This window comes from Colias eurytheme, chromosome 27, assembly GCF_061535395.1.
Source record: "Colias eurytheme isolate Ceu_HAF_F1 chromosome 27, ilColEury1 Martin Lab GWU primary, whole genome shotgun sequence".
Classification (NCBI taxonomy): Eukaryota; Metazoa; Arthropoda; class Insecta; order Lepidoptera; family Pieridae; genus Colias; species Colias eurytheme.
In genome coordinates, this window is record NC_143006.1 from 4,219,897 (window position 1) to 4,242,767 (window position 22,871).

Here is a 22,871-nt window from a genome sequence, read left to right on the forward strand (position 1 = left end):
ATTATTACAATTTCTAACGATCGCGTTAATATTATGGAAATAGGATTCTGCATATTATAATATTAAAACATTTTGATTATTTATGATTAGATACTAATAAATTCCACTTTACGAACATAATTTAACTACATAATAATATATTCGTATATATTTTAAAACATGTTTTAACAACAACACATTATAAAAATTGAAAAAACAATGTTGCACATTAGGTCCCATTGTTTATGCACGAAAAAGGCACTCCAGAATGATAAGCGATTATAAATCTTACCACTTTGTAATAACGACGAAACATTTAGCTATGAAAACAATGGGTAGTAAGGCGTCATAAGTACCATTTATTGAAGACCTCTAGACTCGCTATAAGTGTACTCAAGGAGAGCTCTACACATTGGTTATTACCAAAGGGTGCGCCATAACCAGAAATTGCCTTCTTTCAAAGCATATTTTGTATTTTATGCTTTCGGTAAAACACTGCGCGATAGTTTTGTATTATTTTTGTTTTGAAAGCGTAGCTAATGAGGTATTTGTCTAGAGTCTAGACTTATGGTGGTGTGGCTTATTTAAAACATAACTTATTCTATGGAGAACTCTGTAAAACGTTAAAATACGATAAAATATGATATGAAAAAAGTTATGCGTATATTTTGTATCTTAGCATCTTTTATTTTTGTATTGTATCATAGCTGCAGTTCATATTTATACTAATTGATCAATATACGACTGTTGTATAACGAAATCCCTCTTTCACGATTGAAACCTTATAGAAATCATGAGAAAGAAATAAGCTAAAAAAAATAAAATTCAAACAGCAGTTTCACGTCACTTTTCGCGTCACACGACCCACCACCGAATAAAAATTAGCTTCGTTCAGTTAAGGGCGTTCTACACAACACTGGCACAAACTACAGTTTCTCATCAGAAAAAAAAATTAGGGTGCGTCGTCATAAATCGTTCGGATGGCGTCAAACTAATACGATCTGTTCTACGCACTATTTCCATTGGGGTAAGCTTAAATGAGTATTCTAACACGTGTTTGTATTTACTGAGCTCGAATTAAGCACTATTCATGGGAAAATACGAATGCAATAAATAATATGAGGTATACAAGAGTGAGCAATCAGCAAACATATTTCTTTTTTGTTCCCCAGACGTTGACGCACTAAAATAAATCAATGAAAATAATTTCGATATAACCAATAACCATATATTAATTATTATCTTATGGGTAAGGTAGTCTATAATTTCTGCGATAAGTTACATAATATTATGTACATTCGTCTTTCGTTTTTTTTTATTTATTTATGGAACACACAACAATAAATACACATTACATTATATAAAGGATGACATTATCTAATTAATTGTATCTTATGTATTTATCAATTATAGGTGTACACAACATTCACATTAATAACACTTATACAATGAAACAAAATCGAAAGAAAAACATAAACAATATACTAAATTGTTTATATATGCTACTGGAAAAACTTTTCACAAAGGTTTTTCACTGATTACAATAATTTTGTCAATTTGTTTTATTACAATTAATAATTACAACAAGTAAATATTCGATAAAATCAATGAAAAAGCTCTCGATTTCCTGAACAATAATATCACGAAAATCTTTATAATAATAAACCTCAATCATTCATTACCAAAACTGTTCAATCACGAATATACTAGATAATCGCGTTAACAAAACAATAAAATACTAGGCTAGCATAACTTCAGAAAGTTTTATCGCAATAATGTTTTATCTCAGGGGTGCGGCTATCGACCGCACAACCTACCCCAAAGTATTTCGAGGGGCTTCTAACGCTGCTCTAATATTTCCTATTGAAGCGAATTCGTTTTGTTAAATATGTTACATTTGTTTGAGGATATTGCTACGAACGTATTCGTATTAGAGCGATATGAGTGGTAATTTATTTTGAGCTTATTTTGGTGGTTTTACAATTCAGCATATTGTAACCCTTAAAAAAATCTTGATTTTATTCGAACGTGTTCTAGCTAAAAACTAATTGCTAGCCTTTATGCTAGATATTATATTCTGGGATGAATAACTGGTCTTCCAAAATTCAAACATAATATACCTATCTTATTCGAAATATACCAAGCACAAATCACTCATTATTTAAAATCAATATAATTCTGTTACACACTTAGATAGGTACTCAGATGACAGATTAATCTTATTTGAAAAGAACATAGATTACATAAGGTTGTTATAATGTTATCATTCTACCACTTTCATCTGTGTTGTACTTACACGTATTGCGATGAAACATGTTAGATATTTCAATGTAATATGAAAACATAGATTTAAATATCATGGCATTACCTTTTGCACGCCTCATAAGCGAAGCGTTGAGGTGGGTACTACTGTCACTTCGCGCAAAACATCTGATTTTTCAAACTTAAAATGTCTTTATGTATCAATCATACATTGCACTTGTAAGATAATACATACACACACATATTACGAAAAAACACTATTTTTAACATTCATGATATTTTTGATGTCATTTTTGTTATTTAAACTAGTTAAAAAACAGTTTAAAAAAGTTCTGTCTTGGACGTCCGTGTGTCTGTATGTGCGGAGGATTTTCTTGTTAAAACGATAGCGACCGAAATACTTTACTAATCGAGTCTTTTTTTTTCTCTTACGCTTGAGTATGCTCAGGATTTCAGGAATAGAACCCTTTCATTTTTCAGGGTCTGATTCGATGTGGTTTAATTGTTATTAAATAAACAAAAATAATAATTAATAAATAATTATTAAAAAAAAATTATGAGGCGTGCACTTTTGGATTTTCCAAATTATTTATTTTTATAGTGGGGAAATCTTCCAAAGATACTCACGGCCCCCGGGGAAGGAGCCGTGGGTTATGTCGGATTCTTACCGACTTAAACCCCACTGTGTTCCGTCGAGCCGCTTTAATGATGGGGCCGCGGGTATTTGTTAGAATTCTTCCGCGACCCCCTCGGCGGCAGCCCATCTCCAGGCCAGGCGCAAGCCAAGAACAGGAAAGGTGGTTTGCCTGCTCTTCCCTCCCGTTGGCGGCATGAGCGGAACACGTCTCAAGTCGCCTCACCGCACCATCATGGCATTACCTGTATAAACTTTAAAATACGCACGAGAAGATAACTTAACCACTTCATAAAGAAAAATGACCTAATACATCAATATCACTCAATATCGATAAAAAAGTTGATCAAGGTCACATAACTATAGCAAAGAATTAAATATCCATCAAATCTTAATTAAGACTGTCAGCGTAAAATGACACAAAAAAAGTCCACTTATTTGATATATAAAAAGGCGGCAAAGATAATAAAAGGGAATGGAATAAAAGCAAATTGTCGGGCGTCTCGAATGAGTGTTCATACTTCGTGGAATATCACACAGACAACAGCTTTTTTTATTTTACGTCTGGCGATGGAACTCCAAATTAAAGGTTCTTATTTCAATGCGGTTATTAATTTAACCGTGAATTGTCATTGTCTCAGACGTTGGGACGACCGAAAAGTCTTTCACTGTAATTTATAAAGAATTTCAAAATTATTTTTACCTATTAAAAAGTACATAATATTTATGTTAGGAATTTACAATAAGTAAGAATCATTCCATTCACAAAGATTAACATAGCATTTTTACCACCTTACGCATGCATAAATCATTACTACCATATTATTTATCATGTAATCTCAAGACTCCACAGTCCACACCCTGCAGCTTCTTATCATTTCACACCCTAGTGTTTGACAGCCATTCTTTATAGCTGTTTAATCAGTATGCCATACACTTGAAATTAAAAAAAAACTCAAAACTAAAGGAATTCAAATTTGGAGCAAATAATTCGAAATTTAAACGTGACACAGGTAATTAACAATGAATTAGTTATCTTGACACAGTTATAGAAAAAATAAATACTAATAATAATACATAGTACCTATCAAATTACACTTCATTTGCTGATACAAGTACGTGTGCGTCCACACTGAATACGCGGTGGCGGCGGCCTAGGCGGGCGCGACGAGCGGGCGCTCGCGGTGGCCACACCGACGCGCGAGCTCAAGTAGCGGTTCGACGTTTTTCGGGTGTTGCAAACTTTGGACGATTTGCTATTTTTACTGGACAGTCCGATTTTGAGATGAGATCATTATAGAAGTTGTACACGAAATAAATAAAACAGAGGAATAACGGGTGAATCTTATATGAAGAATTGAGATTATACCCTAGAAAATTACTGTGGTGTATATAAGTGTTTTAGATTGAATCGCACTTATAAATAAAGAAGTTTCACTTCAACAATTAAGTATTTACCGCTATTTTACGAAAATCAATAATATAATATAAGAAGTCGAGCGACAAGACCGAACTGGTTTGATACCCCCGCCGTCCGCGCATTGGGTCGCTTGCTGACTAGGCCCGTAGTGTGGCCAGAACGCGCGGATAGGAGAGTTTGAAAACTACGCGCGCTGGCTCGCTCATTACCGTCGCACTAGGCTTCCGCCATAGTCATTTCAATGTGGACGCAATGGCGCGTTTCATACGTTTGATATTTCGCGCCCGCCGTCGCAACCGCGCTAGGCTCGCAGTGTGGACCTGCACTACAGTATCTGTACAGGGATACATAGAATAATGACACTCAGTTATTTTATAAATATTTAATTATGGAGGAAAAGATTTCTGAGATTAATAATTAGAGCCTCAGAAAGTTATTCCGTATTACCTTGTATAAATTAAAAATGCATAATAGGTATGCCACCGTGGCATTCAAATAAAAAAAAATCGCAAGACCAGTCTCATAATTATTGCTATTTTAGTCTTCGCATAAAAAATGAAGACCTCTTTTTATATGGGATATGGCATATTTGTATTTAATTGCTCTATTAACTGGTAAAAGACAACTTTAATATGCCGCTAAGACGTATATTTCTTCTCCTTTTTAGACTCCCAAGAAACAACGAAATAAATCCAGACATCTACCGTACTATAACTACTATTTATTCAAATAATCTACGTATTATAAAACCTTATAAAATTTATCACAATGCAAAATTTTAACAAAAGCAATCTATCATAACGAGATGAAATTGAAAGTCGAAGCGAGTTTTTGGCAACGCTGGCTCGCAATTCAACACGGGTCCATTTTTGGGCGAAACTCGAATCTTTTATATGGCAATCCATTAAACCTCCTTGGAACCACCCCGTCTAGACAATGTCTGCATTGACGCGCATGCGTGGTGCATACCACCACGTGGTTTCAGGTTTTCATAACCTAAAAATGTTAACGTGACGGCGTAAAAAAAATATTATGATTTGTTTTTGTTAAAAACACTGTGTTGATTATTATTAGTTATTTAGACAGATACAGATACGTATAGAATAATTATTATCAACAACTTTGATTGAAAAATAAATATGTAGGTAACTAACTATGTAGATGGATATTTATTCAATTAATTATTATAGGAACCAAACTTTTCATTTAGGTATTGTGTTACAGTTGCAATACAACCCTAGCTCAGCTTATTTTTTGTAAAGGAAAACCTTCAATAGTACTGTGTCATATCATAATAATTGCATGATTGTAATTAGGTATTATAATACATTCAATTAGCACTGCATACAATTCATTTGTTACTGTTAAATGTTTATATAATACAAAATTCTTTGTAACCAGCTACATAACAATATTTTTTGTTATTATACATTTATGGAAATATACAGAAAACAACGGAAAATCTGGAAAAATACACTGAGTATTTCCTCAAAGCTTTATCATTTATTAATTCTACGTCTAGACTCCTTAATAGGAATGCAATTAAAAAATAAGACAAAAAACAACAACTTTTCTAAGTAACAATGTTTTGCATATTTATTTTTCCTACAAATCGTTAGTACTGGCTCTTTCAAATTTTTAATCAACTACTAAATGCTTATATTCGCTACATAAAAATAACAATTTCCATGGTAACGGGAACTATGCGGGTTTTTCTTTCAAAACGCGGGCGAAGCCGCGGGCGGAAAGCTATAGTTCCTCGATAAATGAACCTTCCTTCGATTAGCGCGTTCAAGCAAACAAACCAACAAACTCTTCAGCTTCATAATGTTAGTACTTATAGATAAAGCTATATTTACATTGCATTTATATAATCCATAGTATTGTAAGATATTACTCACAAGTCACAACTAAACACCCTGAGGTCATGAGTCATGACTAACAGACATTCACTATTTCTCTTTGTTTTGTTTATCAATATCAAAGACAATAAAGCTTCATTTACGTAAAAGTTCTTAGATAACTTTAGTAATTAGTATCAACGATAATTTGTTAGAGGCAGGAATCAATATACATAGGTTCCTAATTCATTCATACAGTGTACAGTGGTTATCTCGAGAACGTAGAACTGAAGGGTCTTAATTTTGATTACCGGTGGGGACCAATAACAAGCAACCAAATTATCTAGAGCAATGTAAAATTATATCCGTTTTGCATTGCGTAAAAAGAAAAGTAAAAACAACTATTCATAATAAAAAATAAGAGAAATTTTACATCAACTACATGTCTGTAAAAACATCGATAACAAGCGCTTTCATTAATTACCATTTATAATTATTTCAGACGGAACACATGGTAAACGCGGCCATTACAAAAAAATCGCAAATACATAAACATTGACATACTAATTAACACCATAATATATCACTGAGATGTTGCCAGCATTAATTAATGACGTCATAGCGTGCGAACGCTTGTGCAATGCATTAAATTAAAAAAAAAACAATTCTGCATACAGTACCACAGACTATACTCATTGGACCATATGCCGGCATTACACGGTCTGTCGATTGTGTAAACACGTCATAATCAAAGCACAGATAATAAATATCTTGAAAGGATTTCATGTGAATTACGTTTAATCCAATCAGTGCTGTAAATCATTTTCGTTGCAAACCACGTTTATTATGTCCACTAATAAAAACATACCTCACTTTATTTCTTACTTTTTTTTCTAAAATGTCCAGTATTTTGCCAAAAATATTTTAATTCGCCTGCTATATTTATATACATTTTTCATTGTTCCATGTGTGTATTTACCTTACAATAACATCCCCTTGTTGTGTAAAGCCAATAGGCAATAATTTGCATCTGTTACACCGATCGACTTTCATTATGAGCAAATAATTAATCAGCCTTTTGTAATCTACCCTAGATGCATTTTCAACCGACAACAAAAAAGTAGGTTTTTCATTCGACTGCTTTTTTTAATTGATATCTCACGATTTTGATCTTTTCTATTTGAAAACTGATACCTGCCGTGTACGTGTGGTCCCATTTAAATTTGGTCAAGTTCTGACACTGAATGCGGTTCATTTTTTGTTAAAAATAATAAGTCGTTCGTATATATAATAAGTACCAAAAAACATAGAGCATTTACTCAAATCTCTACTTAATATTGTAACAGGAAGTTCTAGTCCGATTTGAAAAAAACAGTGTTAGATAGCCCATTTATTGAGGAAGGCTGGCTATATTATATGTATCATCATGCTAAGACCAATAGGAGCCGAGCAATGCGGGTAAAACGGGGCACAAGCCACAGCAATAGGCACAGCTGGTTATTATATTATACCTACTACTAGCTTTCCGCCCGCGGCATCGTCCGCGTTTTCAAAGAAAACCCCGCATACTTTCCATTCCCGTGGTATTTTCGGGATAAAACCTATGTGCTAAATTTCATTGTTATCGGTCCAGTAGTATTTGCGTGAAAGAGTAACAAACATACACACCTACACATACACATACATCCATCCTCACGAACTTTCGCATTTATAATATTAGTGGGAAAGGATATTGCTTGTACACACCATTTCACATTATTTTTATTATGCAAGTACATTTTCACAATACGTAACGTAACAATTTATAATTACGTCAATCAATTAAACTTATGCGATCGAATTTACTTCACGATTCACATGTTTTTTCTCACGATTCATATTATTTTTATTGCTCAATAACTAGTAAATTGTAATACACAAAAGAATAACTGTATAGTTACGTGATTTTTGATCCCAAGTAATACAATGTTTGTAATTTTTTTTTGCAATTACACAAGAACTATCAATTTGCTAAAATTTTATAAGTACATTTCTTTCACCTGGCGCGTTACGCAAAGATAAACCAATCACTCATTTTTTGACGTACCTAATATATCTATTAATATCTTTTTTTTACCAGGTACATGTACTTTAATACGATATAACTTTTATGTTAACTAAATAATTGCAGTTTTTTAAATTCATTCTCAGACATTCCTATCTCTATGTATTTAATTAAGAGCGCACAGACAGACAAGACAGATATACTCAGAAATATATAAAATAAAGACAATCACGTTGCAGTTGGGATTAAAATATTAAACCACGTTTAATTTTTCAAACCCCGATTATCTATTCAATTTTATTTAAATATCGTATGAATCCTGATCCATAATCTGTGGATTAAAGATGACGTTTTCGATTGCATAGTAATTTTTTCATGTGACTTACTGATATTAATATTCTATTCATAATTGTATATCACAAGGCCACATTCAACACCCGGTATTCGCTGACACAGTGTCTACTATCAAGCTTTTCATTTGCATAATGCAGTACTATCGATTTCGACACCATCTAGTCTGTGTCTATTTCACGCGAAAATAGATCCTATCGTAAACATATACGTGTGATTTTAGTACAGTCGTTTATTTAATTGTTAAGGTCTAACCTTCTAACACTTAATGAAAAGGTTTAAGGAGAAGCTAGTACAGTGAAAACGTTGCCAATGGTAACCAAAATATTTCGTTTCTTTTGTTTTTTTTTTGCAGAAGCAATGGAGCGAAAGCGCAACCTGATGATAATCGATATTCAAAATAGGATCAAATGTTAGGGCGTATAAGCCCTACCCAAGGCCCTACCTTATATGGCTTCATGGTAACAAAGAGATGATGAGATGCAATAGTATCTATTTACTATTAGTTATTACGCGTGATAATAAACGCAAGCGAATTTCCTTACGCTTAGCTACTACCGTTTACAATTTACATCATGCCACATTGTAATATGGCAATCTACAGATTACAAATACACCAAAGTATGAAAAAAAATGCGTAATTAACCATCGAATCTAAAATTCACTATTCCTTTCCATTATAAAGTGTGAGGAGGCATACCTCCTTTTTAAATGATACGTATAATGAATATGTGTTTGCCAAAAAAATAGACAATAATTAAGTAAAAATATACGTTGTGTCAAGTTCGAAAATCAAATTAACTTATTGAATTGCCAGCTATAAAAACGCAATAGATAAACGTGGAAAATCACCACATTTTCCACACCAATAAGAACAGAGTGCGATTCAATTATGGTGCCTATATAAAGAAATTTAAATGCATTCTACACGCTTCTGGAATAGAAAATATATGATTATGCCGTTTGCTTGGCGCCAGCGTTTCCTCCATTGCAAGATGGCGGTGAATCGAGAGGGCCATGGCGTAATACGAAGAAATGTCTGAACGCGATCAAATGCTTATGACAGCGTGATTTTGTAATTGCTAGAGTTAAACTTATTTCGATATTAAGGATTAGCAATACAAGCAAGACACCTGCGGCCTTTGAAACGAATGAATAGATGATTTTCTGGTGAGTGTTGTAGAGTTCATACCTACTAAACAGAAATACGTGTAGAGGTAGGTATTTAATAAAAAATATATCTGATAATATAACCATTTCAAGAACTTCATCACCTGTTATTAAGTTTTATTAAAAATAGTCACACTTGTAAAGTAATTGGCAAAATAAAGATATAAAAAAATTGATCGATAAAGTGTTCATAGAGTAGAAAATCCTTTTTATTGATTTTTCCCTCCTCGTTGAAAATATTCCATAGGCTCAGTATTTCCAATTTGCTCAGCAAATATAATTTAAAAATGAATTTTTATTAACTTAAGACACCGATATATTAAAGTAATAAAAATAAAACCTTGTACTGAATACTACAATTTCGACACATATGGGTATTAAATTATACTTATTTATGAGCGACCTAAATTGTAAAATTTTGCCAACTTGAAAAAGTGCGTACTTTACACAATATTCATTAACGTCCTGATAATGATTTTGATTAAAAAATATCTATAAAAAATGTTAATAACTTGAAGAGCAAGGTGTTCAAAAAATACGCAATATGCAAAAATAGAAATGGTGTCTGGTTCTTTAATTTATGCAAGCTTATAACCTCTTTTTAAATCTCTAGGCACAGTCCTTTAAATTATAGTCAACAGGTAGTTATTTGAAAATGCTGCTAATTTAGCAATAGTAAATCTTCACGTAAATTACTATTTACGTTATCATCCGTTAAATCAAAAAATCACCTTGCCTATGTAGTTAGGTAAACTAAATATAACCTGAGCCTCATTCTATGACTAATGACTTCCCCCCATTTCTTGGTAACTAGTGCAATTCTTTAGTTCGGAAATTGTATGAAGATTCTTGGTAAAACTATGTTTTGCGTTCCATATAATATTCGACTTATCTTAGTGTTTAAAACAGACCTTTTTGGTAATTTTGTATTAATTTGCTCCCCAAATAATTACCAATAATGCAATTCAATAGCTAAAGTTATGTATAAAAACAAAACCATGTAAACGAAATTAATACGCAAAAAAAAACACCCTGGTGTATAAAATTTGACCTTTCGCCTCATATTACATTACGCAAAAAGTACAAATTACTGCTTTGTCATATTATATCACAAAATGAGAAAAGGCTTATTATTGATTTATTTTTAAATTAAACAAATAACAGTCATTTACTTTTAACAAACATACGTTATCTATATGATATCTAAACTTTCATCGCTATTCTCTTATATCCTTATTTATTAACCATATTGCATCTGTAGCACATACTATGAAACGTTTATTTTAAGTGTAAATTTCTGGACAAAGCTAGCTGAATCTAGATATCATTCACATTCTTACAAACAACAGGACGAGAATTGCAAGGAAAGCCAGTGAAAGTATCCGAATTAGTATGCACAGACTAACAAGCACCCTAATCCGTTACATATCTTGCTGAATCTATGTAAAGTTTGTCGTGTCTACTTGTATGGTTTATTGATTGTAGTTTCACCTGTAGCTGAAGGGACGTTATGTATGTTTGAATGCATTAAATACTTACCTATGACGTCACAACTCACAATGCAATAAGTTTTTTTTTTTTTTGTTTTATGCATGGATTTAAAGATAAGGGAAAACAAACGAGTTTTAAATAAATAAAGGAATAAGTATTTGCTTTTATTATCTATGGTTTTATTTTTTTTAATAAAAAGCATAATCTAACCGGCCATGTGTCGAATTTGAAATCATTCGAACTTCCTTCCATTTGTACGGGTGCGTTCAAGGAAGCGCACATCATTAATTCCACGCTCGTGCGTTGTACAATGGCAACACTCATAATTCCCGCCATAAACAAATATAATAACATATAATTCGACACAAGATTACAGATAGACCTATATGGAATAGAAAATTAGTGTAACAATTATTGGCGAAGACATTCATAGCTTATTTATTGTAAGTAGATAGATTTGACATTAAGCTTCCAAATATATTTTATTTAAAAATAAAAACAGACATTCATAGTATATATTCGTGTTTCTTGTTGGAATGCTACGAAGTTCTAAGGATGAATAATAAAATAAATATTTGTTGGGTCAATTTAAACACGAAAGAATTTCAAAATGAAAAAAACTTTACGAATGAAGCGAGGATTCATAAAGTACACTTTTTGAACCCAATGAACACAGTGGAATTCACAGCTTTTTTACTCGTGCATATTTTTAGGCTAAAGCACTAAATTATAAGACTCTGTTCACCGTTGAGCTGAGTCATCGATTAGTGACCTTCTTCACGAATAACTGTCTAATGGGCCGCTAAAATTCTCGATACTGTTAGCATTCATTTGCTTTAAAATCGTTAATGTTCATTTATATTATAATGAACATTTTAGCTATCGAATTAATTTTCATAGAGGGCTTGAAGAAATACATTTTAATCTAACGTCAATTTTATAGGAAATATTCGTAAAAAATCACATTTTCTGCAGTGGAATATGACATAGGTGAAGCTAGCTGCTAGACGTACCTACCATTACTTAAATAATCGTTTTCAATAAATATTAAAATTAATTATAGGTAAGTAGGTGCTTTAATTGAATTAACGGTAATTTTGTAGCTCGGTTACAATTTCAAAAATCGAATTTGTCGAGCATAGAGCACAAACATAATTCGATACGCCACGCCGACACGCCACAGACTGTTTAGTGTTTATTGCCTAACACTGTTACTTCAAGAAAATGATTAATCACATAAAAGGTGGGTGTACACTACAGGCAATGAACCCAGTGTTCGCAATGCATGCCATAATAGGAAACAAACCTGTCCCATCCCGTCTAGCCTGGGGAAAATCACGATTATGGTGCACGGACAGTTTCATTACATTTTCTTTTTTTGTGTGCACCTAGCTGTATGTGAAGCTTTTATTCTCGTATCTTTATTCTGGACATGGACAGGAACATAACGTCGCGTCGTTCACAATAACATTAAAATTTAAAGATTAAAAGTAAAGCATAAACTGCATAGTGCATCTAAAACAAAAACCGAGAATTTTGACACCTAGGTACCTATGCAGTCGTTAAGTTCTTAGGTAAAGCTTCTTACGCGTAAAAAGGTATGTTGGTTCTTTTCCTTTTTAAAATCTTCCTGTATCTGTTTTTTATAAAATAAATGTACATAATATGTTTGAAATAAAATTCTATTCAATCTGAATTAATTTAATATTTATAGGTAAGTACTAAGTACCTATTTATAGTTGTATCTGTTTCTGCATTACTTCTGTAATGGCTGGTTCACACTTTGATTAGTGTGAGTGCAGGTGATTAGTGCGAGTGCAGGTGTGTAGTGCGAGTAGTGTCCAATTGACTGCGAGTGCAGGTGATTAGTGCGAGTGCAGGTGTGTAGTGCGAGTAGTGTCCAATTGACTGCGAGTGCAGGTGATTAGTGCGAGTGCAGGCACGCTGCGAGTGAGGGGGAAGGGAGGGCGCGCGGGACGTGGCTACTCGCAGTCCACTCGCAAAAAAATAGAACACGCTTCTATTCACTTTACTACACAGCCTACTAAACACTCGCACTAAACAGTCGCTGTCCACACGTAGTACTACTCATCACCTGCACTCGCACTAATCAAAGTGTGAACCAGCCATAATGGCTGGTTCACACTTTGATTAGTGCGAGTGCAGGTGATTAGTGTGACTACGTGTGGACAGCGACTGTTTAGTGCAAGTGTTTAGTAGGCTGTGTAGTAAAGTGAATAGAAGCGTGTTCTATTTTTTTGCGAGTGGACTGCGAGTAGCCACGTCCCGCGCGCCCTCCCTTCCCCCTCACTCGCAGTGTGCCTGCCTAAACACGTCTGGACAGGAGTTTTTAGTGTTTAGTGTTTAGCGTAGTGTGTAACGTCGCGAATTTCACCATTGACCTGCACTCCCACTAATCACCTGCACTCGCAGTTGAATTGGACACTACTCGCACTACACACCTGCACTCGCACTAATCACCTGCACTCACACTAATCAAAGTGTGAACCAGCCATAATGAATAGTGTTATAGGATAGTATTCACATAAGTAAAATACCTACCTACCTATATATAATGTAATTACAGAATAAAAATACTCTTAGTTAGTAGGATTTTTCCTTTGCCTTGCCACGCTGTATTTTTTTTCTAACAGTTCAAATTCAAATTGTATCACCTTGCTTCTAACAAAATTTTCATTCCAATTAGACAAAATTATATATAGATTTACTTGTTGTTATGATTATTAATAATACCCACGCTGAATCGTATTCTTTATACTTATTTAACGTGAAAATACAGACATGATATTATTAATCAAATAATTATTTTAATAAAATAACTAAATAGCTAGAATATTTCCATGTTTCCATTGGTAATATTTATTATTTACGTGTGGTATTAAAATTTATTTTTATGGTATTACATGAGAATATCTTAATTTATAAACATCGTTAAAACAAAATTAACATAAAACATAACATACCGAAAAAGTCTTCCCAAGTCATAGAATGATCCGAATCTGCGTTCGCTCCATCCATTTTGATGCACTAAACTTTAAGCGTTCTCATTTTATAACAGACAGTAACACAAAACTAATCACCGAACACACATTTTTTATCTAAATCACTGGTATAACATTCTAAAAAAGTTAACTATTTGTTGACAAACAAAAGGACATCGCGTTAGCAGAGCTGCAACGAAATATACGTCTACACGGCGTTACAATCTCCTCGTGAATGAAGTTTGAATAAGTTCAACAGTCAACTGTTCAAGCCCGAAGCCGTGGGCTGGCGGCTGGTGGAGTTGAGAAACGAGACGAGAAAATGAAATTACGTTCATACATTGCTCAATGTCTATAGAATCGTAATAATTCGAATGTATTTTGAAGAATGTAGAGTTTAATATTACTGAATAGTGAATAACATGTTGAGGTTTTCATTTTTTGTATGATTTGTACTCATTATACGGAAATAAATAATATAATTTATTTCCAAATAGATTAAAATATTGAGGAATCAAATCTTTTAAAAATAAGTAATAAGTAAGTAGGTAATATAAAATATATACATAATATGTTACCGGAAATGTATGAAATCAAGGAATTGTATACAATTCCTAGGAAATGTGTACAATAAGCATGACGACAGGATCGTATTAATAGTGTTTTTAAGGGAAAATGTGTAATAATTAAATTAAATATAGTGACTTAGAAATCTTAAAAACATTAAGATTAATGAGATTATCAAGAAAATAAAACATTGAAATTCTGCAGTTGACCATTTTGACTAAAACACGCGTGACGTCACGCTTAAGTAAACAACTCACGTCAGATGTGTTTTGTTGTTATGAATATGTTGAGAATACGCATTTTTATTTATTTTCTATTGTTTCACGTATTCTTTATCGACTCAGAACAGAAATATAATTGCGAATTCACGAATATGTGGTTCGGGGTTCTCCGCGTAACTTTATACAATCATTTCTTATTATTTTCGTGCTTGAAATAATTATTAATACATTTTTGAGCATTATTTTTATGTGGACTCACACTGCAATACTGCACACCACTTATAAACTTTGAAATTCGTTTCTATAACACATATTAAATAAATATTTTTTTTAATTTTCTTCGTAATGCGTACAAATAATTATGTATTTACTAAAGAGTGACGTCACGCCTACGCCATGACACCTGCGAGCTGTTTTGGCACAGTTAATAAATATTTTTTGAAAAATGGCTTTTATCTTCGTTAAATTTAAGTATATTACCGAAATATAGGGTTTTTCTTGTATAGTAAACGTATACACACATTATGGAAGAGGATTTCAAAATCTTTCGTCATGCCTATTCCGATACCATTTAGGAAATATTGTATAAAATATTGTTTAAAAAACTATTTAATGCATGCATATCCTAGGAAATGTATAATCTTCCTAGGAATTGTATACAATTCCAATATCGTATTAGGAAATGTGTAAAGTAAATGCTTTCTGTAATAAAACCCGTTGTTATTTTTTTTTATTATAGCTCTTATTGATACAATCGGGTAACAGTCATACCGTAAAATTGTAATAATATTATGTTCATATTATTGTCTCACTAATTAACATTTTAAAAATCAATTATCTAACTTTTAACGTAAATATCACAAAATCAACTTATATTTATTCTTATAAAATCAAATTTTCATTTGGCAAGTAATCAGTCCCCTCGTCCCGCTGTCCCCGCGTATATTTGGCGCAGTCGGATTGTATAATCCGCTGTATTGCATTACGGCTAGCTGTTTTAATATGCCGAAAATTCGTCTTTTTCCAAAATTCTACAAAAAGACGGTCGCGACCCGACGGAGCCCCACTTCGTGGGGCTCCTATTTCTGTGTAGTTTTAAAAAACACGAACCTAACCTAGCCCACCCCCTTATCCAAACCAAAAATTTCTGATTACGAATTATCGGCATAGTTACTACAAAATGCCGACCGTTTGTAAACGGCCAGATTATATAATATCTAAATGTTTTACATTTCCGATAGTTATTTAGGAAATGTATAGATTTCCTAGGAAATGTGTATAAAATAATTTATTTCACACATTTCCGTGCGATTTTAGGAATTGTATACATTTCCTAGGAATTGTATACAATGACGGATTACATACATTTCCGGTAACACATATACTAATTAGGGTCTCTATGCAGGAATATTAAACTTTATTATGAATCCTAATAATTTAATAAATAAACTTCGTATTCTTTGTACCTACATAAATTTATTGCTCAATTTATTCTATGCATCTATTTTACCATGGACCTTTGTCCCTTTTCGTCCCAGATTTTCATTTGCTTTTCAATTTGTCCGGGGACTGATATTATCACAGACCTGAGACCATAAATATTTTCTTCTATTCCCATTGACACACAGCATTGACATTAAGATTGACATCTATCATCTATGCACGTCGATGTGTCAAATTGCATGTTTATCCTCTGAGCATGTTTATGTTTTTTTCTCCTCTTAAATTTTATATCTTTTTATATGTAGGTACTAATTTATTTATTACAGAATTTAAATTTCATACAGGTTTTCTAAATTGCATTCACCTCCGGAAATATGCATTTTTTTTATAAACGTTTTCTATGTGGTTTTCTAGCAGTTTCGGATTGTTTAATCAAATAGCAACATTATAGAATTGATCCGTTGATTTCTACAACATGGCGATTTCAGATTGACAAACTTTTTGTACACTAATGACTAAACGTTAGGTACTACATATCGCGGACTATAATCGTTTTTGTTCAGATTTGTCTATTATCTTCGCATTCATCACATTTATTTTAACCTACTTTCTGTATATGAGTGGATTTTTTATTTAGTATAGCGAAAGCCGCCATTTCATGAAACAAATATTTGGACTACAGGTAAAACCAGTTTTGTTACTTTATTGTTATTTAATACGTATCGTACACCTGTGCCTAAACATTTTATAAGCATTCAAGAACTATATTCTACAGGAATTGTACAATTGTTCACAGAAAAATACCAAATATATCGATATATCAATGACTGGATAAACTTGAAGAGCTAAAAATGCCCCGGCGTTGCTTGGACACCGAGGAATTGATGGTAGCTAAGAGGAAGAAAGTTATAGAAGAATGTTCTAGTCTTGATGTGAGTTATCGTGATGATGAAGCACTCAACCCAGGCATTGTATTCACTGATGTAACCCAAAGGCAATGGCGCCTTGGAAAACCCATTGGTAAGTTAAATTATGCAAACTATTTCAGGAAACAATGTATCATTCAATACATTATTGTGAATCATATAATAAATGTTTATGATAACAATTTGTATATTATTTTTAATGTCAGGCTCTTCAAGCTTGAAGTAGCAGAGAGAAGATATGGATATGCCACTCCAGGTTCTAATATAGTTAAATATAAATACATACTTAGAAAATACTTCCCAATTCACACACATTGTTGTGAAGTTTTTATGTTACTTGTGTTGTTTAATTGTATTTTTTTAAACAACAAAGATATTGTTGTCTTCATACATTCTTTCACAACAACTTAGCCATTCTCTGTTGATGTAAGTTATATTAAAAAGGAGAACAAAAAATAAGCAGTGGTTAAACATTGATATTAATAATTACTACTTGAAAACAATTTTGTAAAGTACACATTGGAATTTAATTATCTTTTTGATTATGCAACAAGAAGTGAAAGTTGCATGAGTAAAACATCAAACAAACATTCATATTCATTCATGATTTTTGTTTAGTAAAATATTCATTGGATAGTAGTTATTTATTAATGTGGGGTGGAAGATTATTTATTTAATCAAATAAAATCTTGAATCTGAAAAGTTTAATTTTACAAACAACATGAAAGATAGGTATCTACTTGATGAGTAAAAGTTAATCTTACTAATATGAGTATAATGGTTTAGCCATACTCAAATTGAAAACTGCAAAGATTCATCATTTTTGTTACATGTAAACAATGTAACAAAAATGTTGTTGACAAGACAATTTATTATTCAATAATTTCATTATTTTATTTACAGGACGAGGAAGTTTTGGTAGAATCTACTTGACGTCTGATGAAATTGATAAAGAAGTCACAAAATTAAACGCCAGATATGTGGTCAAAATAGAGCCACATACAAATGGACCGCTATTTGTTGAAGTACACTGCTTGATACGATCTGGACAGACATCTAAAGGTAAATATAAATCTAATAAAATATAATATCTAAAGGTAAAAATATGATGAAATATATGCTATAAAATAGCCAAAATATGCATTGCTCAAACAACTAAATATTATTACTTTCCATGATAATGTGTTTATCTTTTGACCTTCTAATACTTTATTAAAAACATAATTCAAAGAGCTCAACTATTACAAACATTTTGTTTGAAACAACAATTGTTTCATGGCCTTATTTATAATTATATTTAACCTTTAATATTTCTATTGCAGTGAGAGCATGGCGACAACAACACAAACAAAAACGGCTAGGCATGCCCCATTATATTGCAAGTGGTTCATTCACTGATGAAAATACAGGCATAAGATACAGATTTCTTGTACTGCCTCGCTATGACATTGATCTTCATAAAGTTATAACAAGAACTAAAGTTCTGGACTTAAAAAATGTTCTCATTTTGGCAATGCAAATATTTGATGTATTGGAATACTTACACAATCAAGGATACACACATTCAGATATAAAAAGCTCAAATCTCATGTTGGGATTTGATGGCAACAAATTTAATAAACTACAAGTTCCTAAACCTGCACCATCATTCCAAAAAGATACTAAACAAGCTGTTGTCTTGTCCAGAAAGCCGAAAAGAGCTAAAAGCAGTAAGGGACGAACATCTAACTATTATGACGATGAAGACTTTACAGTCAGAGAGAACAGAACATCACTAGATGATTCCATTCAGGATAAAAGACTGACCAGTGTTCGGCAGAAACTGTCAAAAATATTATCTGACAAAGACAATAGAACACTGCATAGACATCACGCATTCAATCTACGGCAGATCACAAGTTATGTTAACTATGAAGACTTAAATAGTTCCATATGCTCAGATAGGTCATATCAAGTATTACTAGATGATGGCAGCAAGATTCATGATGATGGTACTAATGCCTTGGAAGAGATTTACCGAGAAGCAATCTTATCACAATCAAATGGACAGATATACTTATTAGATTATGGTCTAGCCTCAAAATTCCTGGATTCTAATGGTAATCACAAAGAGTTTGGCATGGATGCTAGGAAAGCACATGATGGTACGCTAGAATATAGCTCAAGAGATTCACATATTGGAGCACATTCTAGGAGATCTGACTTAGAAACTCTAGGATATAATTTACTAGACTGGCTCACTGGTACATTACCTTGGAAAACAGCAGAAGTCCTTGCTGAACCAGATTTAGTTCACGCACTGAAGAAAAACTTCATGAGCAACATTAAATTGCTCTTAAAAACATGTTTCAAAACTGAATTCTATCCACAGTTCTTGGAGAAATACTTGCAATATGTGACAAGGTTAGATTTTACTGAAAAACCTGACTATGACTATTGCAAAAGTCTGTTTAGAAGTGAATTATTGAAAAATGGATATATTTTTGATAAAGAACTACTTCTTAATTTCAATGAAGCGCCAAAATCGCCGATTAACAGGAATTGCTATTCCAAGAGACTAGGTACTAAGAACACGCCACCTGATTTTCTTGCAAGGAACGGAATAAAGAAAGCATACGAAAGGGAAAATGTATTTTCTCTTGAGAATGATCTAAAATTGGAACTCCTAAAGCAAACTTTAAGCACTTCCAGTGATGGGCAAAGAAAGCCGTGTTCATCACGTAATTTCTTTATATCCGATGCGGATTTGGTCTCGCGTTTGAAGAAGACTTTGACGCCACATGACATTTTTGGTAAAAAGCTATCGCCGAAAATGTTGCGATCTAACAAGAGAAATATAAAACGTAAAGGTATGAGACGGCACAGGAATAGTATTGGGAAGTTTGGCAATTTCTTGGGTTCAGCTAGGCAGTTTACATGGGCGGAAATATTAGCTGGAAATCCGGAAGATATTATTCGTAAAGAGCGCAATCCGCCACCGGTAGACACATTTGTAGATGACGATTCTACTTGTAAATATAGGATTAGGAAGCTATCCAATGCATCTGATAATTCCGACTCAAATCTTCAATCGCCTCTATTACAGAAAGACTATTTACTAGCCTTGAATCCTACATATGCTATGAAAGATGTGGTAGCCAATTTTAAAAAGAAAGTGTCGAAAAAATCTCAAAAGAGTACTGAAGACTGTAATCAAGGATTTGAAGGATATACTCCAGCAATGATTCGAGTTATTAAATTAAGGGAAAAACGTGACAGTAAAGATAAATTAGAAGCCGTAAAGCCAGAAAATGAGCAAATAACAAATAAAAGATGTACTAGGTCAATGGCGAGCAAATCTAAACAACCTATACAACAAAAGACTGTAAGAAATGTGAAAAAGAATGAAGTAGTGTATCAAAAACAGTGTGAGTCTCTTACAGAAGATAAAAATGATTCAACACCACCTCAAACAAGAAAATCAAGTAGAGTTAGGAATAAACAGGAAGCTAAAGATATTGAAAGTCCTCAGTCACAAAAATCTTCACCGAAAAGTGAGTATATAAGTTTGTTTTACAACATATAACAAGTTGAAATTAATTATTTTAAACATTCGTAATATGTACGGTATAATTATGTAAAGTATAAATTTGGTCAGTAGAACACATACACAACACCCAATATAATTTTAATTTGTGTTAAAACTGTCAAATTATATTAAATATTTTAAATTCACACTGAATTAAATATTTACAGCCGTACAAATAAAAACTTACTTATTCAAACCTTATGCAATGCATAGATATGATAAGAATAAATAAAGAATAAGGATGTCATAGTTTCTTACAAATAAATTTGGAATAACGTCGATGTAACTATGCTCACGCTATGCAATAGGCGCGGAGCGGCAACGTAGCAATTCATTCACAAAATTATGAAAAACATTGAAATTGTCTACGGTTAAACCTTGGTGCTGTCATTTTGACGCTCGTTTGACTTCGTCGAATTTGTTGTGAAGTTTCATCATACGATGTTCTGTTTATTTATTTTTTAAATATTTATTTGAAATAATTTAAATATATCATTAAATATGCAAGCAAATGAAAGAGAACCCTATTCAATATCCGGAGAACAGAAGATAAACCCACCCTTGAGATAGAGAGTTGCCAAATAACTGGTACTCAAAACCTAAGCTCAAAACATACAACTCCAAGCTTATAAGATTTATATTTTCAACGAAAGTTTATATTATTGTGTTAAGTTTAGAAATAAGTGTTTTATGTATGTATGGTATGGCGCATGTCGTAAATAAATAAATCATTATAAATATCAAAAGGGTTTTTCATAATTTCGTATATTTTGACATTTCATACTAAATTTTCCATTTCAATAGGTACGTAATGAAATTATTAATTTGCTCAACTTTTTCTACTTCTCGTATTACTCTCATTGCTATTATCTCAAATTTAGATTGAAAATAGGTTCTAAAACTTGTAAAACACAGCACAATGTACTAAAAATACGTTATAACTCAGTTATGTCAGACTTATACTAGGGTGGTAGCCGGAATAAGGACGAAATAGCATTAGTTTGAATTTATTACGAAGTTATACTAGATTTCATTTATTACGTGTTTATTTGTATGATTTTTCCTTATTATTAGTTTATTCTTTTCATAAAATGTTATAACTCGTTTATTTGTACGGCTGTTAAACTTTATTTAATTCAGTTTGAATTTAAAATATGTTACAATTTTGTAACAACTATGAAATAATAACACCACTTCTATATTTGCAATAACTTTGAATATTTCATAATTAAATTATAATAAATGTATTTTTTTTTTATTCTAGAAACACCAGTACGCAAGAGAACAACAGTTACCGTCAACAGACTAAGGCTGAGAAGCAGTAAACGTAAAAAATAAAGTTCAAATTTAAGTGTCTACATGTTAGAATAAGTTTTGTTAGCATTAATATTTTTTTTTACTTCTGTATCTGAGGGATTAATACATCCTAAAGATAACCATAATATGGTTTAATCTATTTTATTTATGTTTTTGGGTATGATGTTTATGACCAATCAAATCTATGGCATTGTAATTTAAATGCATCTTACCCCACCCTCACTATTCTCAACTAGTTTAAGAGGAGGCAATAACAGGCATTACAATTTATGAATGCTGAAAATAGATGGATAAACGAAAAGGTTAAAAAATAATATATATTGTTCCAACATTTGGTTCAGAATTTATTATTTTTAAAAGTGATTGCCATTAAAAAGATTTACTGTGAATGTGTTATGATCAAATAAAATATCATTTTTATAAAGGCTTTTATTTCCTACAATCACATTAAATGTGTCAAATTTTGTCCAAACATTGCTGTAGAGAAATCGCACGTAGTATTTGTATTCTCTTTGAATCATACAACCAAGCATGCAACAGTCAAAGTTGTTCCATTAGGTGTGATTATAAGTTTACATCGGTTTAAGTATGTTCAATTAATTTCATTTTTATTTCGGACCAATAAGAAGTCTTAA

At 32.4% G+C, this 22,871-nt stretch overlaps 2 protein-coding genes across 2 annotated transcripts in view; one reads left to right on the top strand and one right to left on the bottom strand.

Moving 5' to 3' along the window:
* The window catches only part of GEFmeso (Guanine nucleotide exchange factor in mesoderm), an 83,053-nt gene extending 68,633 nt beyond the window's left edge, over nucleotides 1-14,420 (bottom strand). Inside the window, exon 1 of the mRNA XM_090117357.1 lies at nucleotides 14,177-14,420. Within this exon, the coding sequence (XP_089973483.1) occupies nucleotides 14,177-14,231 (55 nt within the window). The 5' untranslated portion in view covers nucleotides 14,232-14,420. The remainder of the gene's footprint in view (nucleotides 1-14,176) is intronic.
* A 2,525-nt stretch (nucleotides 14,421-16,945) lies between these two features.
* LOC149896849 (uncharacterized) lies at nucleotides 16,946-22,654 on the top strand. Its single transcript, XM_090117133.1, has 5 exons — nucleotides 16,946-17,107; nucleotides 17,222-17,445; nucleotides 18,255-18,413; nucleotides 18,674-20,884; nucleotides 22,184-22,654. Exons 2-5 carry the CDS (start codon nucleotides 17,277-17,279, stop codon nucleotides 22,255-22,257), a joined length of 2,613 nt encoding a protein of 870 aa, XP_089973259.1. The 5' UTR covers nucleotides 16,946-17,107; nucleotides 17,222-17,276; the 3' UTR covers nucleotides 22,258-22,654.
* The last annotated feature ends 217 nt before the right edge of the window (nucleotides 22,655-22,871 follow it).